Source organism: Sceloporus undulatus, chromosome 1 (genome assembly GCF_019175285.1).
Source record: "Sceloporus undulatus isolate JIND9_A2432 ecotype Alabama chromosome 1, SceUnd_v1.1, whole genome shotgun sequence".
NCBI lineage: Eukaryota > Metazoa > Chordata > Lepidosauria > Squamata > Phrynosomatidae > Sceloporus > Sceloporus undulatus.
Window position 1 is genome coordinate 4607022 of NC_056522.1, and position 26072 is coordinate 4633093.

General features: G+C 43.8%; 1 protein-coding gene across 6 annotated transcripts in view; it reads left to right on the forward strand.

The window, feature by feature from the left end:
- The window catches only part of NCOA1 (nuclear receptor coactivator 1), a 393895-nt gene that overhangs the window by 275370 nt on the left and 92453 nt on the right, over nt 1-26072 (forward strand). For all 6 annotated transcript variants that reach the window (XM_042463672.1, XM_042463682.1, XM_042463653.1 and 3 more), the window contains one exon: nt 23762-23856. In XM_042463672.1, the coding sequence (XP_042319606.1) occupies nt 23762-23856 (95 nt within the window). The remainder of the gene's footprint in view (nt 1-23761; nt 23857-26072) is intronic.

Genomic DNA, 26072 nt, shown 5'->3' on the forward strand with positions numbered 1-26072 from the left:
TTGCATATGAGTAACTCCACCTGCAGGAATACACAGCTAAAGCAACGAGGAAATAGAAATAGTAAAAGAGTTCTCATGCCTAGGATCAAACATTAATCGGAGCGGGGACTGCAGTCAAGAAATCATAAGAAGACTAAGAATGGGGAGGGCAGCTATGAAAGGACTAGATAATATCCTAAAACGTAAAGATATATCACTGAGTACGAAAGTTGTAATCATACAAGCCATTGTATTCCCAATTACCATGTACGGAAGTGAGAGCTGGACAGTTTAGAAAGCAGAACGGAAGAAAATCAATTCATTTGAAATGTGGTGCTGGAGAAGAGTGCTGAGGATACTGTGGACAACCAAGAAGTCAAACAAATGGGTCCTAGAACGGATCAGACCTGAACTTTCCTTGGAAGCCAAGACAACTAAACTGAGGCTGTCGTACTTTGGCCACATCATGAGAAGACATGATTCACTAGAAAATACAGTAATGCTAGGAGAAAGAGTAAAGCGCTGTGTGGTGGAGTGAGCTCCCATCACTAGTGCCAGCTTCTGCTAACCTACCAGTTCGAAAGCATGTAAAAGTGCAAGTAGATAAATAGGTACAGCTTTGGTGGGAAGGTAAAAGTATTTAGTGCAGTCACTTTCTAAAATAACTACATGACCATGGAGCCATTTTTGGCAACACTGGCTCTTCGGCTTAGTAACAGAGATGAGCACCAGCACATGACCAGACAATCATGCCAAAGGGAAACCTTTACCTTTACTAGAGTAGACCAACTTAATAGATGAAGCTTAGAAGTATGTTGATTTACCAAGTTCCCATTGTTTTAGTCTAGTCTTCAGTTAATCCAAAACATGGCAGCCAAGTTGGTTGCCGGAAAATCAAGAGGTGACCATATAACTCCAGTTCTGAAATCTTTACACTGGCTGCCAATTAGTTTCCGGACACAGTACAAGGTGTTGGTAATCACCTTTAAAGCCCTACAAGATTTAGGTCCAGCTAACTTAAAGGAACGTCTCCTTCCATACATTCCACTCTGCACGCTCAGGTCCTCTGAACAAATTTACTACAGACTAAGAAGACCTGACTTGCTGTGGTTACCCAGAGGACCTTCTCATCAGCCACTCCTAAACTTTGGAATGACCTACCTGAGGAGATCCGTCACATAACATCTCTTGAGGCCTTTAAAAAAGCCATCAAGACAGATCTCTTCCGGCAGGCATTTCCAGACGAATACATGGGCCCTCTCCACTGTCCCACAACTATACCTTCTTGGATTCTCCCTTAAACGGCCTCATTGCAATGGGGATTAAATTTTATTGTAATTTTTATTGTGATTTTAATAACTGATTTTTATGCTGTTGTATTTTCAATTGGGGATTAGGGATTGTGTCATTATTTTACTATGTTTTATTTTGATTGTAACTCGCCCTGATCCTCTGGGGAGAGGCAGGCTAGTAGTAGTAGTAGTAGTAGTAGCAGTAGTGGATCTACTCTAGTTGGGACTAACAGTTGCATTTAGTCTGATAAATGTAATACAGAAGACAAAAAAAAGTATTTGTTTATTTCCTCAAAGCTTGTACTGTACTAATATATATGCTTATAACTGGCACCTGAAAGACAAGAGTAGATGGGAAAACAGTATCAAAGGTAGGAATAATGCAGTCCTCCAGATATTGATGAAGAGCAATTTCCATCAGCCCTAGTAGAGGTGGCTGAAGTGGTTAAGATGCTGACTCTGTTGATGACAAGATCAGCATGTTGGCAGTTCGAGGCTCAGGTGCCACATGATGGGGTGAGCTGCCATCACTAGTCCCAGCTTCTGCCAACCTAGCAGTTCGAAAGCATGCAAATGCAAGTAGATAAATAGGTACCACTCTGGTGGAAAGGTAAACAGCGTTCTGTGCAATAATGCTGGCCATATGATCACAGAGTAGTTTCTGACAATGCTGGCTCTTTGGCTTAGTAACGGAGATGATCACAACCTCCTATGGTCAGACACAACATGACAATAGTTTTTTGTGGGTTTTTCGGGCTATGTGGCCATGTTCTAGCAGAGTTTCTTTCTGACGTTTCGCCAGCATCTGTGTCTGGCTTCTACAGATGCTGGTGAAACGTCAGAAAGAAACTCTGCTAGAACATGGAAGCCTTTGACTTTACAACATGACAACCTTGTCAATGGGAAATATCTTTTATACCTTAGTAGCATAGCCTGTGGTGAGGAATGTTGGCAGCTGAAGTCTAACATTATCTGGAAAGCTCCATGAATTCAACCCCTGTACTAAGTTGACCAGTGGCGTGACTCATAGAATGATAGTTCTGAACATGTGAAGCTGCAAGAGAGAAAGACCACTTTCCAGAATGATGGACTTGAGCAAAGGAAGTCAGTGCTGGAACTGCGGGACCTGAGCAAAGTGGTTGAGTGCAAAGAGTCTTGGAGATCTCTCATTCACAGGGTCTCTGTGAGTCCAAATTGACCTGAAGGCAATTAACAGCAACAACAACAATGTTAAAGCCAATTTGACAGCAAATGGCAATAATAAATATTGAAATTATCTGGATCAAAAGAGAAATGCTGCATTGTTGAGTTTAAAGATCAAATCAGTGGGCTGCTTACTCTAGTGTCAGTTTCCTGCCGTTGCAGGTCTTGGAAGAGCAGTATGCAGGAGATCTAAAACAGCTGCACATTGACAGAAAGCATCAGTCCAATTAATCAAGTGTTGTGTGTTATTTGTGGGAGCCGTCGCCCCACCAGACCCATGTGGCAGGCTTGTTGTGCTCCCATCACAACACAACGGCCCCTCCCTGATGAGGTTTGTGTAGCCGAAGATGCTGATGTGTTGTGAACCGCTCTAATTAGTTTGTGTGTGAATGAAGAGTGCGGATGCCATTTAGATGTTCTGCCTCAGGCGCCAGCAGCGTTAGGGGGCTGATCCTAGCAATGCACAGCTACACAGCTTGAAGATGAGAAACTGTTGCTGACCCACTTATGCCACCATCCATCGTAGGGTTATGTGATCAAGGCTCTTCTCACGGCACTGTGTTTGAAACTCCTTCTCTCTCATCATGGGGTTGGAATAGACCCAGAGGATGGTGGCATCTGGCTGACGGCTCCCATATGGATTAATTCCCATCCTCCTAATTAAAGCAAGCCACTGTTTGATTTAATTACATTTCTAGGACTATTGATAAATTTCAAATCAATCACATGCAACCAGGCTAAAACAATGCACACTGAAACTGGACAGCCTTAAAAGCTTGACTTTGGCTTCCAAAAGCCAAACCTGAAAGAAAGCCATATTGCACGACTCAATGCTTCTGAGAACATTCTGGCATGTTTCTTAGTGCAAGTAGGGCATGAAGGCAACAGATTCCCACCCATCACTTTCCTACTATTGGTATTATTTTAGTTTATTTGCATCCTGCCACACTCTTGACAGGGAACTCAAAGGCAGCTTACATCACATTTTAAAACAAAATGCAACTAAAAACCTGAAAGGGGAAAAAAAACCTCAATGAATATGGTATTTTACTAAAGCATCCCTATTTACAAACAGTCTAAAAGCAATTTAAAAATTTAAGGCTTTCTCAAATTGACAAGGGTTGGACTTTAAATGTTGTGCAAGGTTTGTATAGAGTTTGTGTAGAGTTTTTAATATATTTTTACTTTTAATGTGTAATATTTTGAACTTTTTAAATTTGTATTAATTGTTTTTTAAAATTTGTATGTACATTTTAATACTTTATATTGTTTTTACTTGTACCATTTTGAGTCCCTATACTTAGAAAAAGGCAGGGTATTTTTATTTATTTATTTATTTAATAAGGCCAGGTATATAAGTACAGCAGCCCCTCCGTTTTTGCGAGGGATCCATTCCGGACCACCATCATAACGCAAAAACAGAAAATCACCAGTATTCAAGCCCCATTGGCTTGAATGGCAGCATGCACCCCATTTTGTCCCCCTCTGATTTGAAGTGCACGAAAATGGAGAGGCGACTGTATAACACAGTCCTTGTGCCATTAAAAGACCCTTCTGCATAACCAACTGATGGTTAAATGGCTGTTTAAATAAAAAGGGCTTTACAAAGACAATTATAGAGGGGACCAGTCTAGCTTCTGGTGAAGGGGAGTTCCATAGCTTGGGGACAGCATTCAAAGGCCTATAGCTTCTGGAGGCCTAAATACCCTAAAGGCACCAGATCCTGTCTGTTTTTGGAAGCTTAGTGGGGTCAGCCCTGGTTAGTACTTGGATACATGATCACCAAGGAATAGTGGGTGCAGCAGGCTATATCTCAGATGAAGGAACTGACAAAACCACCTTTTAGTCTTCCTTACCTAAGAAAACCCTGTGAAATTCATGGAGTCATCATAGGTTGACAGGTGACTTGCAGCTGCATACACACAGCTTTTAGCCATGCTTCCATAAACACATATACCTCTAGACCTTGGGCCTGAGCCCCTTCCAAATGTAGCTTATATTCTGGATACCTCAAATGTTTATATTGTCTGGGTGCTGTTATACATGTGTGTTGCTCTTCATGAGGGTTAAACCCTAGGAGTGGGCAACTGTTGGCTTTCAGGTTTCAGCTAAACTAAGGGTCTGTAACTGAGTTGAGAGCCATGTTGGGCTGAGTTGGGAGCCTCATTCCCTGCTTGAACTTAAATGGTGACAGGTCTGAAAACCATGTCCTATGAGGGATGTGGGTATGTTTAACCTGGGGCAGAGAAGGTTAAGAGGGGATATGATAGCCCTGTTTAAGTATTTTAAGGGACATCATATTGAGGATGGAGCAAACTTGTTTTCTGCTGCTCCAGAGAATAGGACACAGAGCAACGGACGCAAAATACAGGAAGAGAGATTCCACCTCAACATTAGGAAGAACTTCCTGGGGGTGAGAGTTGTGTGATAGTGGAAGATGTTGCCTTAGAAGGTGGTGAAGTCTCCTTTGGAGGTTTTTAAATAAAGGCTGGATGGCCATCTGTCTGGAGTGCTTTGATTTCATCTTCCTTCATGGCAGGGGTTTGCACTGGATGGTACTTGGGATCTCTTCCAACTCTATGTTTCTGTTGTATGATTCTAGGAAATAGCCCAGGCCCTCCCCGCAAATCATGCCAAAATTCCTTTTCATTCTCCCTAGTAGTCATTTGGGGGCAAAAAATAGTATTTCTTGTTTGAAAAAAAAACATATTTGGTCCCTGGAGGATGCAAAAATGTCCTTAGGAACCACATTTCCCCCATCTTTAGGTTACACTATGTGATTAACTCTTTTAAAATGGCCATAGGCGTGTACATCCAGGTTGTAGACTGGGCAGGAAGATGGTGGATGAAGTCCTTGAAAGTTTGGTCCCTTAAGAACATAGAAAGCTGCCTTGAATAGTTCACCCTAGTTCTTACTGTGCTGCAACGGGAACCATGAAGAGTAGCCTGTGGACTGGGACCTTCAACCAAAGTAAAACATTTCTTCTTCTTCTTAAATTTGGGCTGAATTCACATATTTTACCTCTACGGCACCAAAATGTTCCTGATGTAAAAACATGGAGACGTCATGAGGAGTCCATTGTCCTCTGCCTACAAAGAGGCCTGTGGCCTCAACAAGAATGGAGACATATTGCATTGCAAAAGAAGGGTCCCTCTTGAGATGCAAATGGACTTGACATTTCCTGGACTTTGGCAATCTCCCTATTGCCGCATGGCCAGAAGGAGGAGGAGCCTTCCTGCAAAAGATATCGTCCCCATCATAACATCTTTACTAAGGACTGAAACAACATGCAGGCATCTGACTAACGTCTCTAATTGTAACATCTTGCCTGATGAAGAAACCCATGGAGCTTTGAAAGCTTGCAACAAGTATACTGTGCAGTTTGGTTGGCCAATAAAGGTATCACTGATGGATTTTTGTTTGGATCAGTGAGACTACCAGTCTATTATAACATTTTAAGGGGCCTTGAAGGTCATCTAGGCAGGATGTTCACTGTTTTAAAACTTTTAAGGAAGGAGTGTCCCTCAACTCCTGAGGCAGTCTGTTCCACATTTGAAGAGTTCATGCTATCAGAAAACTCTTTGCAATGTTTAAAGTGAAATAAAGGATTTGATTTTTTTAAAAAAAAAAAATCTCTTGTGGGGCCATATTAAAGGCTGTGTCATATCTAAGATTAGATCATGATCTCATCAAAGCTTGATTGCCAGCCTAAATCTGATCTCATCCTTTTAGCCACTTAGAATGCTAATGGGGTGCCTCTCCTTCCCTTTTGGTTTATAAGGGAGATCAAAACTGGGGATCGATCAACGCATTCCATAAGAGCTACTCAGCAGTGCCATGTTTCAAAATGAAACCAATAAAAATAAAATCCCTCTGGTATCCTTACAGAGTGCCTAGGATATGATAGGGTTTTTTGCTTCAAAAGAAAAACGGGGAGCTGGGAAGGGATTGAGAGGGGCACAACAGAAGGAAAGGAAGCATAGTAATTGTTTTGGTTAGTTTATATCAGGATGGGGAAAGTGTTGACTAAGGGCACCACCTTCCATTCCCTGCGACCCTCAAGTGCAGCCCCTCAAGCTCCCCAAAGCCCTCCCCAGAGTGAGGGTTGGTGTTCAGGTGAATCATAGAGCTGAAAGAGGCCACAAGGAATTCCAAATAGCAAACTTTGATTTTTTCATTTTATATAAGGGACACCATTTTGCTCTGCCATTATATTTAATGGGACGCGAGCATCCACAGGTTTTGTTATCCACGGGGGATCCTGGATCCTAACCCCATCAGATAATAAGGTCCCACTGTATCATGTTTCTTTCTCTGCTCATAAATCAGCTTTACTAAATTAAAAGAGATAGAAGTAAAAGCTCACATCAGTAAAAACAGAAAAAGTTAAAATATATTTAAACTATCAAAAATAAATAAATAAAAGTGTAAAAGCAGATGGCAATAGTAATAGCATTTACATTTCTATACTGCTTATCAGTGAACTCAACACTCTCTAAGGGGCTTTCTACACGGCCCTTTGGGACGTCCGGAGGACGTCCCATTTTAAAAAAGGGGCGTCTCTTTTAGACGCCCCTGGGCCTCGTACGGACTCCGTCCGTACAAGATGGCGCCGGCCTTTCTACATGGCCGGCGCCATCTTTACGCATCGGACGCACAGCGTCCAGACGCGTCGCGCCGCTGCTGACGTAGCTAGCGCGCCCCTGGCGCCTCGCTACGTCGCAAACGCGACGCAAAAAGAAGCTCCATTTTGGAGCTTCTTTTTTCGGTCCGCGCGGGAGTCGGGCCGTCTATAGGCTCCGGCTCCCCCGCGGACCTTCTGGCGGCGGCGGCAGACCGCCGCAAAGCGGCGGTGTGTACCCCGCCTAAGAGATTTACAATCTGTGAGCCAATTTCCCCCAACAAGCTGGGTACTTATTTTACCGACCTACGAAAAGCTAGAAGGCTGAGTCAATCTTGGAACCCTGGGATCAAACTCACAACCTTGTAGTTGCAGTATCGGTATTTAACCACTGCGCCACCAGGACTCCGCTTAAAAGAGATGTCCTAAAAATAGTTCAGAAACTATTTCCTAAAGGTCTCTTAAAACAGAAAAGATTTCATCTGCCATTAGAAAAATACCATGGGGGAAGCCAGTCTAACCTCACCAGGAAAGGAGTTTACAGCCTGGGAGCATCTACCAAGGAAGCATCTCCTGTGTTCCCACCAAATGTGCCATTAAGATCTGTGTCTAGGCAGATTCATATGAGGAAGTAATGATTACCGTATATACTCGACTATAAGCTAACCTCATGTATAAGTCGAGGGCAAATTTTGGGGCCAAAATTTTTGATTTTGATATGACTTGTGGATAAGTCGGGGGTAAAACTTGGCATGCAACAAAGGATGTAAATGACGACATTTACGTCTTCGTACAGAAATATCTCATTCAGATCCTTCTAAGCCCAATTCCTCTTGACGCTCTTTTGAGGGGTAGCACCAAAAAGGTGCCACCACTGCCAGTTTCGCACCCAAGTATTCAAAAAGGCCAGAAACAGCATCATGGTGGAAAGAGTAGAGGGGGCTGATGCATCTTTTGTGTTCTCCCAGGATGAACTAAGCTCTTATCTTTTGCTACTCTACTCAGAGAAGGAGGAGAGTCTACAAAAGCTCATGCTACTAACTAATTTCCTTCAGTCGGCTTCCAAGATACTACAAGATCCCTTTGTCTTCTGCATGAGAGACCTCAAAGAGCCCTGATCATCAGTGTTCCTGAACAGGCCTTGCAAGCTCAAAATAGCTATAGCTTCCTTGCTGCAGTTTATCCACCCGTAACATGGTCTTCCTCTTTTCCTGCTGTATTCCACTTTACCAAGCATGATCATCTTTTCCAATTAGTTCTGTTGTATAAGGATATTATGGCCAAAGTACTCTAGCCTTGGTTTAGTCATTTTGGCGTCTAATGAGAGTTCAGGCTTGCTTTGCTCTCAGACCCATTGATTTGTCTTGGCAATCCCTGGTACCCACACAAACAGCTTGGTACCTTGATACTTGGAGGAGCACCTCTCCCAATATATGACTGCCTGATGTTTCAGGTCTTCTTGAAGGACCCATCTTCATGTTCCATCAGTCAGTGTAAATATCCTGTGGATAAAAGGCCTTCCCTGCTGTGACATCCCAGTTAAGGAATACTCTCCCCTTAGAGGCCCAATTGGCACCAATGCGACTGTCATTCTAGCACTATGTATAAAAATAGCTGTTTATAAAAACCTCAGGGGCATTATTTTTTAATGTACGTTATTTATTTATTTTTAAATGTTTTTAATTGTACTGTTTTTTAATGCTGTGAAGCCGCTCTGAGTCCCAGTCCTGGGAAAAGAGCGGGATATATATATACAGTATACTACATATATATAATGATTGATCTTGCCCAAATTGGTAAATATGAGTTGTTTTAAATTGGGTTTAATGCTAAATAGTTGTACAGTTGGAGTCTCCTTTATTTGAAATTCTTGGGACCAGAAGTGTTTTGGATTTCAAAGTTTTTCGGATTTTGGAATACTTGCAATATACATAGTGAAATTTCTGGGAGATGGGACCCAAGTTTGAACATGACATTCATTTATATTTCATATACATATAGCCTGGAGGTAATTTTATACACAGCATTTTTAATGTAACAGGGAATTGTGTACATTGAACCATCAGGAAGCAAAGGTGCCACTATCTCAGCCACCCTCGTGGACAATTTTGGATTTTGGAATATTTCAGATTTTGGAATTCCAGTTAAGGGAGACTCAGCCTATAGTATGTTTTTAGCCTTTAAATTATTCTTAGTGTTTTAAATCAATTTAATCTGTTCAGATTGATGTTACTGTACACTGCCCTGAGTTCCTCATGTACAGTGCAGAATATAAATACTTTAATAAAAAAAGTAGACAAATACCACTTTAACTGCTATGGCTGTGTCCTTTGATTTATAAATTAGGGAGGTGCTAGAGTTCTCTGACAGAGAAATTGAAATACCCCACCAAACTAGAAATCCCATGATCCCCTAGGATGGAGCTATGACAGTTAAAGTGATATCAAAGTGTTATAACTATGTTGAATGAAGCACAACCAAGTTGCAGCAGGAATTTTAACTTATGACAGACCCAGGGGTCCTTTTTTGCCAGCTTCCGCTGGTTTGCCCAACTGCTTTATTCTGTCCTTCCACCTTCCACAATTTTTCATGTTAGTAAACTGGTCCTGTTTGCATGAAGCACCACCAATTAGGTAGCACTGGTCACTCTTCATACTCCGCTTGGTGCTTTCTGGGGCATTGTTGAGCATCTCACCGTTAAAAACATGGCCCACCCACCTGCAGCCGCATGTTATGTGAGCTGCCTTTTTGCCAAGATACTGCAAGGCTCATCCCAACTATGATCTTCTCCCCTCAGGGCTATCATAAATTCCAGCAAGCTGTCAAACTTCTCCACGCCTTCATTTTAGTGGAGCTGAGCTGCTGGCCTCATCTATAAAACAGGTCTCCCTGTCTCCTCCCCTTGAATCTGGTTTCTATCTGGGATTGATTTCGGATACAAGCTCCAGTCACCACTATAAAAATCTGTCTGCACAGCAGCACTGGGCACTTTGCTCTGCATGTGTTTATTTTATAGAGTCCTCCCTCTTATGAAGCAAGTCAATAAAATTCTAATTCCTCTGCTGACAGTTTCAATCTAGTTGACAGATAAATATAGAACAAGGGAGGAACGGGAGGCTCTGAAGGCACATTGTAAATTGCCCCATCTTCTTCCTCTCCTTGACCTGTGCTGTTTCAGCAGGTTTACCATGCCTCTACACTAGCGTAGAAGCGGGTTGTTGACCAAAACATGGCATCCAAATAATCCTTTTTGCTCAGACTAAGTGTCCAGTCTTCATGGAAGTCATTCAAAGGCTGGATCATGACACTGGGCAATAGTGTGCTCTGTCGTGTGTGTGTGTGTGTGTGTATCTCCTGTTACACTTCCAACATCTGTAAATTAGGCCAAGAGTATTATCCTGTTTTAAATTGTTTTAACTGCTTTTAAGCTACAGGTTGAGTCTCCCTTTCCTGAAATGCTTGGGATCAGAAGTATTTGGGATTTCAGCTTTATTTATTTATTTATTTTGACTTTCACAATACCTGTATTTGCACATATGTACATAATGAGATATCTAAACGTGAGATTCATTTATGTTTCATATACACCTTACGCACATATCCTGAAGGTAAATTTATACAGAGTATTTTTTAATAAGCAAAAGTGTCACTATTTCAGCCACCCGTGTGGATAATTCTGGATTTTGGAGTATTTCAGATTTCTGGACAAAGTACACTCAACCTGTATTTTGTTTTAACTTGCCAAATTACTTAAAATAGTCATAGTTTCTTTGAATTGTTTTTCAGATTAGTTATACTGATTTCAGTGATTCCTGCTTTGTGATCTTTAGATTTAGGGGCACGATGTTATAAGCTTCCTCTTCATCCTATCATCCACCTACTGAAGGTGGGGTTCTGAAATAAGATTTCAACTGAGGACTTTTTTTATCTTATCCACTGCTGCCTACTGCAGCTGGCTGGGACTCCCCAAGGATTCTTGATACAGCAGTTTGCAGTCTTCCCACCTGGCTTTTGCAACCATTTAAAGCTAAAGCCAGCAGCCAGGATAAAACTTCAGTGCTTTCTTGCTTCCTCTTCTCTTGCTGTTCCCTCTTGCTGTTTTCTAGGCTTGAGTGAGTTCTGAAGAGCTTCTCTTAGCAGACTTTTTCCTGATCCTCCAGCAAGATGCCCATTTTCTTTGCAAAATTCAGTATGGCATTCAAACACGTGAGTGTCAGCCCCTGGAGTCTTGATCCTATCAGCTTCCAGCTGCTTGCAGGAGAAACCAGAGGGGCTGGTGGTTGTCACCACGGCAAGTTCTCACAAACCAGGAATGGCACTGGTTAACCTTTGGGGCCTGCTTGCCTGCCCACGAAGTGCTTCCAACTGAGCTGTTGAATTGAGTGTTTACATTACCCAAGTGGTTTCTTATCAGAGCCGGAAGCAATAATAGGAATAATGAAAGAACTGATAACACGGAGGTGACTGAGCTTTGAAAAAGAATGAGCTGATCTCTCCTGCCTGCTGACTAATGACTCCTGGGCCAGTTTGAATGCAGAAGGCGGGTTGGATGGCTAGCCGGGGTCAGTCTCTAGCCATGAAATGAGGTGTCTCTATCCATGGCTTTAGTATACCTAACAGGAACCAAATTGGAGGACTTACCTGCAGGTTTAAATGTAACTGTCTTATATCTCAGGCTGGGCAAGCTCTCACTCTGGGGGCTCCGGTGGGTGCTTGTGCACCCGCAGCTCCATTTCCAGAGTGGCTTTCCAGAGGAAACTTCCAGGGTTACCATATCTTATTTCTCCAGCCGTGGGACTTGAGGTAGCTTAGAAAAGTTAAAGATACAGCAAAAAGAGGACATAATACAAAGGTTAGAAGTAGACAATAGATTATTAAAGGCCTGAAGCAATCGGTCATCAGAAGCCGTTGTTGTTGTTGTTAACAGTCCTGGAGTCAGCCCCAACTCATGGCAACCTTGTTGATGAAACTCCTCCATGCCCCACTGCCTTCCACTGCTCTGCTTAGGTCTTGTAGATTTTCCTGGTTGAGTCTATCCATCTGGCATGCAGTCTTCCTCTCTTTCTACTACCTTCTACCTTTCCTAGCAGCATTGTCTTTCAGAAGCCTGCCTCCCCCCCCCCAAAAAAAAGAGCCTACATCAACTGACAGAAGGACAAGGAAAGCCCCACTTTAACAAAGGTGTTCCAGATGCTGGGAGCAGCTGGGAGAAAGCCCTCTTGCTTGCATGTTCCTAGCAAAGGTACCTGACAGGAGAGTGGTGGAACAGAGAACATCTGTGCCTAAAAAAAGATCCTTACTAGACCCTTCCTAGAATCCCAAGACCAGTGGAAACTGAACTCAAATTGATGCTTGAATGATGGGCTGCCCTGAAGAGTGAAACAGAAGTATTTGGAACTCAAAGATATAGCCGTGTTAGTCTGTAGAATCAGTAGGCAGAGAGATCTTGTAGCACCTTTGAGACTAACTGAAAGAAAGAAATTGGTAGCATGAGCTTTGCTCAGATGCGTTTGGCGGTCTACCAAAAGCATCTGAGGAAATAGACTGAAGTCTACAAAAGCTCATGCTATCAACTTCTTTCTTTCAGTTAGTCTCAAAGGTGCTGCAAGATCTCAGAAGTATTTAGAAATAGCATGGGGTTCTCGGCTTCTTGTGAGCATAGAGTGATGGTATTTTTGTATGTTTGCATATGTTTGAATCTTAGACTCATAGAGTTGGAAGAAACCACAAGGGCCACTTAGTCCTATCCTCTGCCAGGAGGGGACTCACAATCAAAATATACCCAACAGATGGCCATCCAGCCTCTGTTTAAAAACCTCCAAAGAAGGAATGTGTTCCACAGTCAAACAGCCCTTACTGTCTGGAAGTTCCTTCTAATGTTGAGGTGGGATCTCTTTTCCTGTAGCTTGTATCCATTGCTCCAGGTCCTAGTCTCTGGAGCAGCAGAAGACAAGTTAGCTTCCTTCTCAATATGACATCCCTTCAAGTATTTAAACAGGGCTATCATATCACCTTTTAACTTTCTCTTCTCCAGGCTAAACATTCACAGCTCCCTAAGTCGTTCCTCATAGGGCATGGTTCCAGACCCTTCACCATTTTAGTTGCCCTCCTTTGGACATGCTCCAGTTTCTCCACATCCTTTTTGAATTGTGGCGCCCAAAACTGGATGCAGTATTACAGGTGAGGCCCGACCAAAGCAGAATAGGGTGGCACCATTACCTCCCTTGATTTAGAAACTATATTTCTATTGATGCAGCCTAAAATCCCATTAGCGTTTTTAGCTGCTGTTTCAATGGCTTTATGCATGGTTTGGAGGCAAAAATGGATTGGACATTGTGCAAAAATTTATGGAGGGGTAGAGGAGCTTTGGAGAACTGGTCAGGGTTCTCAGGGGCCAGAGATCCAGGGGCCCCTCACTGTGCCCACCCTTGTGTACTGGCACAAGTTTTGGTGGATGGTCTGTGTGTTTTGTTTGACTTGCTTGCCATGGTCAGAAGGGAGGAGGGAGGCATTTGGAAAAGCCTTCTTGGGCCTTGACTTTAAATGGGTGGGGAACTAACTATCTCTGGATGAATGACTGCTGACAAAAGCTGGTGACGGGAGGCGAATGGGCAATTAGTATCGCATTCCTTAAGAAGTAGTGCACCAGCAGGCAGTCACTGCTTATTAATTTTGCAAACAGCCAGGGCTGCATAATTTTTCCTGTCACAGTTCAGACAATCAGTCGCCTCCACGTCAGAAAGCACCCCTGCGGCCTCATTGTTTCTGTAGCTTCGTTGTGCACTTCGGGTCCAAGAGGGTGCACTGTGGTTGCTCTTTGGTTTCCAGTTGAGCCCCATTCCTCTTGCTTCATGAGGAGGGGGCATAGCCTGAATGAACTGTAAATACAGTGATGGAAAGAAAATAACTCTGGTTTCACTCCAGTTTGCATTAAATCTTTCACTAGTTTGGGATGATAGGGATAGTAGTCCACAATACATCTGGAGAATGCTCAGTAGTTCAGGAAACCTGCCATAAACTCAGGAGCAATTGTTTTGCAATGAGATGTTGGAGACTTTGTCATTTTCTCTTCAAGATTTGCTGAGGAGCTCTTACCTGTGTTCAGGGGATTCTTGGATGGAACATAGGAGGGGACAGGAGTTGTGTCTGTGAGGTTGTGTGTATTTTGTAGAATATTTTATTTGTTTTATTACTCTGTGTGCATGTCTGTGTCTGTGACGAGTGCCTTTAAGTCATTTCTGACTTACAGCGACTCTAAGGCAACCCTATCATGGGGTTTTATTGGCAAGATTTGTTCACATGAGGTTTGCCATTGCCTTCCCCTGAGGCTGAGAGCATGTGACTTGCCCAGTGTCACCCAGTGGGTTTCATGGCCAAGTTGTGAATTGCACCCTGGTCTCCAGAGTCCAGTCCAGCACTCAAAACCACTACGTCAATGCTAGTTCCACTTTTCTTTGTCATAGATATTTTATTGGTCTCCGCTTGTATGCTTGATCATTGTGGTTTTACTCCACTTTACTTTACATTGTGGTTCATTGGTTATTAGCTGCCCTAAGCAGAGCGAACACACTGGAAAGGCAAGATACACATCTCTTGGTGAAATAAATAAATTACATTATTACTATGTGTGTGTCATATCACCAGAAGTGCAACAGTGATTGGGGGCACACGTGAGCCACTCTTGGCTCCTTTGAGCAAATGCCTGGTAAGTGTCACAGTGTTTAAGAGGAGTCAAATGGTAACTTTCCTCTGAAGATAACCATCACATAGTAATTAGCTTTAAAGAGCACTAGAGCGTGGTTACTAATCCATGTGGCAACATAGAGATGGATTTTTCTTATCTCCCGACCAAATGAATCATAGACATTTCAGCCATTTTCTGATATTTATAGAGAGGGTTTAATGCTGGGGTGGGAATCATGCCACTTTCCATATGCTGCTAGACTACAGGCCCCAGCACTCCAGGACAGGACAGCCACTGAGAATGATGGGAGTTGCATTCAAACACTATCCAGAGATCACATTATTTGCCAGTAGTGCTGGCTTGCTTGCATTTTTTATTTTGAAAGGCACTCTCCCAGGTCCATTTTTCTTTGCCCCCAAATGCCCCTAAACTCTCTTCAGTGGTTGTGGGGGTGATTTTGCCATGGGGTGTTTTATGTTCACAGGACACCTTTTTTCTAACAAGAAGTGAGCTGGAAATGGGCTTCCTTTTGCAAAGGAAAAGCCTCTCCTGGGCTTCGGCTGCCTTGCTGTTCTGCCACACCTTTTTATACCATTGCTGTTTCCCTCTGCCCCCATGTATATCAGACATGTGCATTATTGATCCTGCATCAGACCTTCCTCTGCATTGTCCTGCCAAGAGGCTTGTTTGTTTTTCTACTGCTTCTTCTTTCCCATGGCTGATGGTGCATTAACTCAATTCTTTGTTTTGTGCTAAAGAATGCCAGGTCTGTGTGTCAAGTCCTTGATGGATGGTCACACTAGTCTATTAAATAAATAAATAATAAATAAAATTTTTATTTGTATCCCGCCCTTCCATCTGATTTTAATTAACTTAGGGGGAGAAATCAAAGCTATGCATCAAGAAGGCCACACTGTGCTTGTGTGTATGTGTGTGTGTGGTGTATGTGCTTTTGTCTCCCCCGTTCCTTGGTATGAGAAAAAATATGTCATCTCAAGGCTAGGGCTTCTGATGATGTCTTATCTGAATAGTGGCTTGTTGGAGATTTTAGAACAGAAGTTGGATTGCCACCTCTTAGGGATGTGCTTTAGCCTTGGGTATCTGCACTGGCAAGGCGTTAGACTCAATAGTCCTAAGGGTCTCTTCCAACTTACAATTTTGTAGAGGGTATTGCTTCTATTGGAGGCCATGGTGGCTCAGCAGTTCCTCCAGTGCAGTTCTGTAGTCAGTGTCTGTCAAATGTTGACCACAGAGTTGCACTGGAGGATCTAGAGATTCCTAGAGAGGTGTAAAAACATGGTGTTTTTGTTATTTGCAGTTTTTCCATATTCACGGGGGTCTTGTGCCCCTAACCCTAGCGAATATGGAGGGACATGTCTATATGGTATCTCAGTTTCCCCTCCTTCCTGTAGTCACGTAACTGTGAATTTGCTAGTATATTGTCTACAGCTGCCAGTTCCCCTCCAGTGTGTCTTGGTGGTAGAGTTTTCCAACCAGTCCTCACACCATAGCATATGTGGTGGTAAACATATGTCAGGACTCTTGGGATTGCCAATGGTAGGTTACACGGTGGAATATTCCATCTACTTCACTGCTGCTCTGACTCTGTGAGCCCTGGCTCCACAGCACTGCTACTCAGACCAGGGCTGGGGAGTAGGAGTAAGGCGTAACGGAGTAAGAGGTTTTTTACAGGAATAAGAGTAGAAATAATATATTTGTTACTCTTTATTCCTGTTATTATATTGTACATGCAAACACCAAAAAAAAAAACCCAAACATTTTATTATATTGCACGGGGGAAGAGACTGGGAGACAAAGAAAGACACACACACACACACACACACACACACACACACACACCAGCCTTGCAAAGCAATTGAGGCTTTCCCCCAGGGCTTGGGAGTAGGAGTAAGGCATAAAGGAGTAAGAGGTTTTTACAGGAGTAGGAGTAATATTAAGAAAAAATATCTTACTCTGGAGTAGGACTAGGAGTAGACCCCCCCCCATATCACCACTACTCCCCACCCCAGGCTCAGACACCTTTACCGGTGGCCCTACTTAAAGGTAATGAGTGGTGGCTGCTGATTTCTCTGCCAATGGAGCAGTGAACGTATCCTAGGTGTTAGTCAAAACATCAATTGAGCTATCCAAGGCTTTGAGCTATAGCTCCAAAACATTGGACAGTTCCATTAAAGTTCAAGTGGAAACCCAAAGCTGATTCACAGAGACAGGAAATCTTCAGGAGGAGTTCACGACATGCAGAAATAGGACAAGATGCAAAATTTAGAGGTTAGCCATAAAATGGGGAGGGGGAGCAGGAATTGGGAGCAAGCCATATGTTCTCTGACAAGGAAGCTGCTCTGGAGATGATGAACAGGTATTAGTAGTAGTATGCATGTATGTAAAGAGATCTTGTAGCACCTTTGAGACTAGCTGAGAGAAAGAAATTGGCAGCATGAGCTTTCGTAGACTGAAGTCTACCTTAGATGCATTTGGTGGCATGGAAAGCTGGGGACAGACTCATATTATTTATTTATTTATTTCATTTCATTTCATTTATATGCTGCCTTTGTCCCAGAAAAGGACTCAGAGCAACTCATAGATAAAATCTGTTTAAAACTTTATAATAAAACATTTAAAACAATTAAATTAAACTTGCTAAAACATTATTATTATTATTATACTTTATTTACGCAGCGCTGTAATATAGGCGTGTTACAGACCGCCCAAAAGCGGGCGGTCTGCCGCCACCATCATTAGCTGCACCGAGAAGCCCCAGCGGCCAGATTGCCAGGCTTCCCGGCACAGCTAAAAAGAAGTGCCGAAATGGCGCGCACTCACGGCATCACTTCTGCTGCGCCACATCCGGACGCTGTGCGTCCGAGACGTAAAGATGGCGGCGCCCGTGTGGCAGGTTTCGCCATTTACTACGCGCTCTGCACGTACTAGGAACAGGGCCAGTTAGGAAGGTAAGACCCTTCCTAACCCTAGCACGCCCCTTTCTAACCCTAGTATGCATGGAGCGCGTACTAAATGGCCGTTTGTAATGCGCCACAATTACGTAATTAAGCATACAAAAGTTAAAATAGAACAAAGGGAATACACACCCTGTATAAAATGCTCCCTGAAAAAGGTAGATTGGTGGAGAGAGAGTGCCCAGAATTAGGTGGGCATCATGAAAAAAGGTCCCAGGAACACACCAGCATTGGGGGCGCTTTCCCTTGGTAAAATCTGATATGCTACCAAAGGGCCTCCTGCATTAAGCTGCCACTGCTGAAATATTACGAGTCTCAAACAGAGAAGGAATCCCAAATCTCTTTGAGGTCTGAGGCTCTGAGCCCCAAAGGGTCTCCCAGCAATCTTTTGGCTCCCCAGGATCACAATTATGAGATTGACAGAGAATATGACTTGCCTGACAGAAGCATGTGTTGTCTTCCTCTGAGGCTGAGAGAATGTAGTGTCACCCAGTGGGTTTCTGTGGGTAAGCAGGTCTTAAAACATGGCTGTATTGGAGCCTTGTTATTATTGTTAACTGTTCTCTAGTCAACTTCAGCTCATGGTGACTCTGAAAAAAATATCTCCAAGCTCTTCTGTCTCTAACCCCTCTGCTCAGGTCCTCCAGGTTCAGTCTCATGGCCTGCCTGATAAAAGTTGAAACAGCTGGCATGTGGTCTTCCTCTCTTTCTTCTGCCTTCTACTTTTCCCAGCATCATTGTCTTTTCCAATGAGTCAAGCCTTCTCATGATGTGCCCATAGTAGGACAGCCCCAATTTATCGGGTTGCAGGGAGAGTTCAGGCTTGGCCTATTCTAGGACCCATTTGTTTGTCTGGAATCCTTGTCCAACACTAAAACCATGACATAATGCTGGCTCTTCTTCTTCTTTCTTCCTCATGCACTCCCGTCCTCTTTTAGAGACTGTGCATTTTGCCTTCTGCGGTGCCCACGCATCACCGTATTGGCAGTTTCAGAAGCTTGCATTGCTCCTCTTCTGCTTGTTGTTTGTCGTTGTTACCCGCCCTCGAGTCAGCCCTGATGTGCATGAGACATCTCCAAGCTCCCCTATCTTCCACTACTCTACTTAAGTCCTGCAGATTCATGCCTGTGGCCTCCCAAATTTGGCCATCTGGTGTGTGGTCTTCTGCCTCTACCTTTCCCAGCATTATTGTCTTTTCCTATGAATTGTGCCTTCTCATGATGTGGCCAAAGTATGACAGCTTCAGTTTCATCAGCTTGATTTCCAGGGAGAGTTCTGGTTTGATCTGTTTGAGAATCACAAATCTCTTTGAAGTCTGAGGCTCTGTGCTCCAAAGGGTCTCCCAGTGGTCTTTTGACTCACCTTCCTCCCAATCACAGCACAATGATGGCATTGGGCTGGGCCTGCTCAATGAGAAGGCTGGGGCACTGTTCCCTAAGGAGGGCCTTGTTGGTGTGATAGAGGGGCTGCTGGTGGGAGTGTAGGGGCTGGTGGATCCTCCTTGCGGGAGAATTTCCCCAAGCTGTGCTTTGCATCCCAGCATGACTGAGAGGAGTCTAGGGCCTCATTCCCACTACCTTTTAAACCGTATCACAATTCGGTTTGAACTGGTTCAAATGGCCCTGGTTCCCCCTTAAATTGAACTGCTGAAGCGATTCGGCAAGGGGGGCTACGCACTAGACCCATTTAACCCGCCTCTTTTTGACGCTGTTATTTTCCACGTCTTTTTGGATAAATCGATTCTGTGCATGTGTGAACCAGATGGGTATTGATTTAAAGTTGCCCTTCGGCTGGCTGGAGCAGGTCCATTTTGAACCGATTCATTCGTGAATGTGAACCACAAGGGGATTATTTTACAAGGAAGAAATGCGATCGGGGCAAATGTCCTGGGAAACTTGCTCTGCTGTCAAATCGATCTATCGATTCGGATCACAAACCACTGTTTTTGTAAGTGGGAATGAGGCCTAGATTTGCTGTAAGGGAGGGAAGGATGTGTGGCTGTCATTTACACTGAAAAGCACCAGCAAGCCAGCCACTTTCCCTCCTCCTTTGTTGTGATCTGAAACAATTTCTTCATAAAAGGCCATGAAGACACCCTGCTGCGTTTCCGGCTGATTTGGAATGAAGCTCCTTTTTCAAAAGGCTTTCTTGTGCTGCATCAGAAGCCTTCTTTTCCATTTCTTTTCAACCATCTTGAAATAAAGCCCAGGGGGAAACAGCTCTCAGTGCTGGCATGTTCCTGGGATCTTCTTTCTCAGTGCCAGCATAACTCTGGGCACCTTCTCTCCACCGATTCATCATTTTGAGAGCAGCTCTCCATGGCCAGAAACATTTGCCTTGCTCTCTATTCCTGTCCCCCCCCCCTTTTTAATGGCTTACTTCTGGATTTTACATCTTGCCCTTTTTCTGCTGATGGTGTGCTCTTCCGGCACTGCCTTTCCCTCCGTGCAGCAAACTGAGGAGGATGTGATGCAAGAAACAAAGAAAAAGCTAGGGCTGGGCACCATTCCTCCTTCAGATGCTGGATCCCCTTGAGGTGGTACAGAGTTGGCAATTCTTATGCAAAGCTGGTGGGTTCTGGAAAAATTTAACCTGGGAGACTTATCCAAGGGTAGTCATGTTGGCCATCCAGCAAAGTATAATAACAGCCAAAATCAAATAAAACAGTGATAACCTTTATTGGTCCAATGACCAAAATGCACAAAATGTACGATGCAAGCTTTTGAGGCTCCACCGGCTCCATCATCGGGCAAAGGTGATGGTTCTATGAACCTTGTTTGACTTGTAACTTTCTTATATTTTCCTGTTGATTGCCACTGTATTGATATTGCTTATTGTTATTGTCTGCTTTATATCGCTGGGGGGGCTGGGAAAGGATTCGTTTGTTTTTTATTGTATTTTTATTGTACTTCTACTGTTGTTAGCCGCCTGGATTCCTCGTTGATTGGGCAGGATACATATAAATTATTTATTATTATTATTATTATTAGTGTGAAATATTGTGCAGGAGAAAGAAAAAAGGATGACAATGTTAAGAGTCACAGCCCTATGTGAAGATGTTGTGGTTGTTCTCAGCTGAGTTGGTACTGAGGGATATCCATGTAGGCAGAGGGAGATATCCATTAGCAACAGAAAAAGACACTTCTTTTGAGATCCAGGCTGCCTCTGTTTTGTTCGAGGCTACCTGCCTCAGATAGGTATTCTTCCTTTGTTTTGGGGCAGCAGCTAAAAAGGCCTTGCTATTTCCATGGGGACTTGGCTAGAGGTGCTCAAGGGAGACATGGGTACTCAGGAAAATGCCTGATGTCTCTGCACTGTCCTCCCAACAGTCCAGCAGATAGGAGAGTTTTAAAATCATGAATTTACCATGTTAAGGTTTTATATTAAATTTTTATTTAATTTTAAAATCAACACACTTAGTACTTAAAAATAAACCCATACATACTTTATACATATAACTTCTGTAGTTATCTAACTAACATAGATGTTGCTAGTCTACAATCCTCTAGTCCTACATTCATCAAGAGCTACCACCCTTATATTACCAACCATCTTGAAATTCAGCTACACTATTGTTAATGCAACATTTAACATTTGGAAACAAATGGTAGGCATAGATGCTGGTTGTAAAATCTGGAGGCAGTGTGAGGGGAGGGAACCTCTTTTTGGAAACACTATCATTTTCCCCATCCCTTTTTCGGCTGGTGTACATAATGACCTAAATCCAGTTGTTAGTTTGGATTTACTATGGCTTGAGGCCAGGCTAATTGAAGACCATCTCTTCCTATCTGAGGCTCTGAGATCTCCAGCTTCACAGCCATGTCTGATGGGAAGAGAGGGAGAGGGCTTTCTTGGTGGCTACTCCCAGGCTTTGAAACTCCCTCCTTGCTCTCTTTCCATCAGTTAGTGGAAACTTTTCTATCCCAACACTCTTTTAGAAACTGACTGTAGGAGATTTTAATAGCTCTACTCTATTTACTGTTCTGTTTACTTTTTCCCCCCTCTGCCTTTTTAATGGATCTGTTTTATTTCTGTAAATAGTTTAACAGCATTTTAGCAATAATTCTTTATGTAGGTATTCAGTTAGACATTTCAATACGTGTTGGGTTTGTTTTAATTTTTGTAAACCAGCTTGAATCCCAATTTTGGGCTGGAAGGGGAATCAGGATATGAATGACTATACAATGTTGACAATGATGCCTTGAAATAGCAGGATGGCTTGAAGTAACTGAAAGACAAACAAACCTGTGTCTCCGTGAAAGTTAATAGGTGTTGACTTACCAAGTTCCCATTGACTCAGTGAGTCTCATTTAATTTGAGCCAATAGTAGGTTGGTTATAGGCCTTGGAGATGTTTTTAGAGACATTCTGGGCCTTTTTGAATTTGAGTTGAGAACAGCAAAGGGAGAGTTTGTCAGTATCTCCAAGAGTTCAGAGCAGTGGTTTGGAGACCAACCAAGGGATAAGAGACCCCCTCCTGTAACCCCCTGATCTCCAGCCATGTCCAGAGGCTATCAAGAGGTGCTTCATATCCTGGAATTTACTGAAGTGCTTCTTAAATTATCGTTTTGTCCATAGGTTCTAAAAGTACATAAAAGAATGTGTGTTAAGTTTCAGTGGAGTCCTGATTTTGCAGGGTGGAGACGTTGCATTTTTGGCTACTCCTGAATTTCATTCTGCTTCAGCAAAGAAACGTCTCTGAATGCCCCCACATTCCTGCAGTGAGGAGATGGAAAGAGCTCCCAGGCACAATGGGGAAGGCAATGGTGCCTCTTTCCGCCAGTTAATCCTTTTGAATAATAGGCTTGGAAGTGCTGTATGAAACTATTTTGCTAAAGTTGGAGGAGGATTCCGCAGCCCAATTAAAGGATTAGAATGGAAAGCCAATGCATCGCTCCGAAGTAGGGAATCACTGAAGTTGGGGTGGGAGCAGAGGGGAAGACAACAGTGTTTATCTAAGGCTTGTGCTCTCCTGGGCTGTGCTCCTTGTTCAGGGGCTGTTTTTTGGGGAGGGGTATCCTTTGTCCTGTGCTTTGTGCATTGCGCTTACTCCTTAAGTGTGGGTTCCAGCTCTATCCATCTCTTCCAAGCCTCTCTTTCAATCTCAGCATGTACAAAATGCTCTCAAGTGAGCAGCTGGAAGGCAAGAGTCAGAGGCTATGAACAGCTGTGTTTTTATGAACTCAGAATCACAGAGCTGGACAGCGCAGAAAATATGTCTCTACACTGTTCATCTCTGAGCTGTGGATAGGACTCTGCATCGTTCCCCAACTTTACTCTGTTCACACACACACACACACACACAGAGAGAGCTTAATAAACACTAAATTTAGCAGTGCAGTCACTAGTAGAAACCACCTTCCCCCTGGCAGTCTCCCACATTGCGTGCTCCTCAGCCCAACTGGAAGAGGCAAAAATGGAGTACTACTGGTTAGGCAGTCTCTTGTGGGCAAAATCCCTTCCCCTTTTCACTAAAGTTGTCAGATCTGGAGGGTGAGCAAAATCCCTTTGCTGAAATAATATCTAGTTAGGTCCATCTTGATGCTGCCCATGGCGACATCTCTTGGTGCCCATTTTGCCCTCAGTAGCGCCATTGCTCCAAGACCTGCCTGGCCTCAGCATCTTTCTTTTTTGGAGTAGTTCCCCTTTTCTGCCTGCTTTCCAGTTCTTGACCTTGCTTTAATTTTTCTTTTCTCTTCTCTTTCTCTCTCTGCCTGTGCCACACTTGCTGAGCTCCTTTTCAGGGAACAAGGGAGCTGCCGTTTTTTGTTTCTAAGCGAGGAATGGCCCTGGCTGCGAATAGAAAGCCTTATTATGTTTCAGCCCTACAGTGTGTTTCTTTCTTCTTAGTTTCTTTTCTCATTTTTCCTTGGCATAATCTTAGTCCCCAAAAGTGATTTAAACATTTGTTCTGCTTTCTGTACAGACCCTTCAGAGCAGCACAAATGCACTCAAAACTGAAAGTGGATTCTCTGTGACTAAAATGTGTGGCTTTTCTGTGTTGCAGAAAAAACAGCTGATGATGATGTCCAGAAGTCTGATATATCGTCCAGCAGCCAAGGAGTGATTGAGAAGGAATCCCTGGGGCCTCTCCTTCTGGAGGTATGTGCTTATGGAAGCAGCTGCTCCACAATGTCTGTTGTAGTACATGGGAAAATACTTTTCTGTGTTTGCATTGCCACAATGTTTTGAGTATCAGGGAGGTTTGATCTTTCCATATTAGTTTGAAAATAGAAATTGAACCTGCCGACCTTCAGTATTCCCTAGCTTGCAGTTATTGTGTGTCTTCAACTCATTTCCAACTTACAGCGCCACTAAGGTGAACCTATCATAGGCCCCATTCCCACTGGCAATTTTTAACTAGAAGGAACTGGGAAGATTCGGGTTTTGCCCATCCGAATGCCTCTGGAAGCAAGTGCCCACTACAAATACCTCAATCGGGGTATTTAGCCCTGGAAGCCATTGCAGCTCTTTAAACCGAAGAGTCCTCTGCTGTCAATCAAGTTTGTTCCGCTTTCGTAAAAGGTGACGTTTCTTGCAGCCATTGGCTAAGCGGATGGAGGCTTCCCCCTCCTTTTTAAAAAAATTCTGGCAGGCAAGGTGCGCAGATGCTGTCAAATTTGAAAACCTCCGGTGTGTGTCTTGTGAGTAACTAAAGCAAAAGCATTCAATTAGTATCAATTTGCCAAACTGAAAGGGAAACATTTGTAACATTGGCATCGTAGCATTCGCATTTTAAACAAATAATTCCAGGAGCAAGAGGAAATGAAAAGGAAATTTCAGGCATTGTAGCCTCCTGTCACCCTTTGCCTCCTGTCACCCCAATTCCCCTTTTTGGCAGCTTGTCACCCTTTTGCCTCCTGTGTGCGTACATGTATTGTGCGCCTTCAGGTTGTGAGCTTCCCTCCCCACTTTAACTCGTCTGGCTCTTTGCTATGGAATTCTGGGAGTTGTTTGCTTGCTTTTGTGTGGTGCTCCAGACGGAGGAGCTTTTGCAAGTTCCCTCCTGGAACAGATGCCTCCTCTCCCTCTCTCTCTCTCTCTCTCTCTCTCTCTGCCCTGGTCCCCTCCTTCCCTTCCTTCTCTCTTTTCCCTCTGTTTTGCCCTCCTCCTTCACTCCCTTCTCGCTGCTTATCCCTCCCTCCTTCCTTTTTTCTTCTTCTTTCTGTGTTCTCCTTCCCTCTCTCTTTCTCTCCCTCCTTTCCTCTTCTCTCCCTTGTCCCACCTTCCTTCCCTTTTTCCTTCCTTCCTTCCCTCCCTCCTTCTTTCCCCCCTTACACACACACACACACACACACACACACACACCTTCCCTCACTGCAGTCGCTCGCCTGTCTGCCTTGGAGGTCAAGGCTCCTTGGCTCCTGGGGGTCTCTCCCAGCCCATCCTGCCCCCTGTGCATTCCTCCTCCTCCTCCTCTCTGCTTTTCCTTGGCTGCGGAGGAAGCGGGGAGAGGAGGAAGAAGAAGAACAGGAAAAGGAAGAGAAGGAAGAAAATCAGGAGGAAAAGGAGAAAGAGCCCACGGGGGGGGGGGTGTTGGCAGAGGAAGAGGAGGAGGAGAAGGAGAAGGAAAATGAGAAAGAGCGGAGAAGAGGAAGAGGAGGAAGAAAAAAGGAGGGCAAGCAGCGACAAGAGGAGGAATAAGAGGAGGATGCGCATAATCTTTCATTACTCCCAACAACAAAAAGGGGGGAAAGCGGCTTGCTTGCAAAAAGCCGGCAGGAGAGGGAAGGGAATGCCCTGCCTTGTGCCCGCCCTCTGAGCTTAATCCCTCCCTGAACTTGACCCGATCATGATCGGGGACAAGTTCATATTCAGCAGAATCTGGGGTTTCCCAAAAGAAACGCTATTTGCCCCGATTTCTTTTAACCCGCTCTAAGGGGCATTTGCCGCGGAACAGGTGTGCAAGCCTTTGATTCGCTTGTGGGGGATTCAGGGTGAATATGAACTTCACGTGCAAGGATCGAATCCTAATCCAGGTTAAAATGTAGTGTGAATGGGCCCATAGTTTGCCATCGCGTTCCTATGAAGATAAAGAGAGTAGAAATTGTCCGAAACTACTCAGTGAGTTTCCATGGTTTAATAGAGATTGGGAACCTAGTCTCCAGGGTCCTAGTCTAACATTCAGATCCCTACACTGCACTGGCTCTGTGCTTCCCTACCTTAAGGTCCCATACAGACAGGCCAAAATAAAGCTGCTTCAAGTCACTTTGGAGGTATGCTGTTAAAATGATGCATGTGTCCTAAGAGTCCGAAGCCACACCAAAGCCACGATCCAGTCCTAAGGACTGCAGAGCAGCTTTGATGCAGCTTCTGGA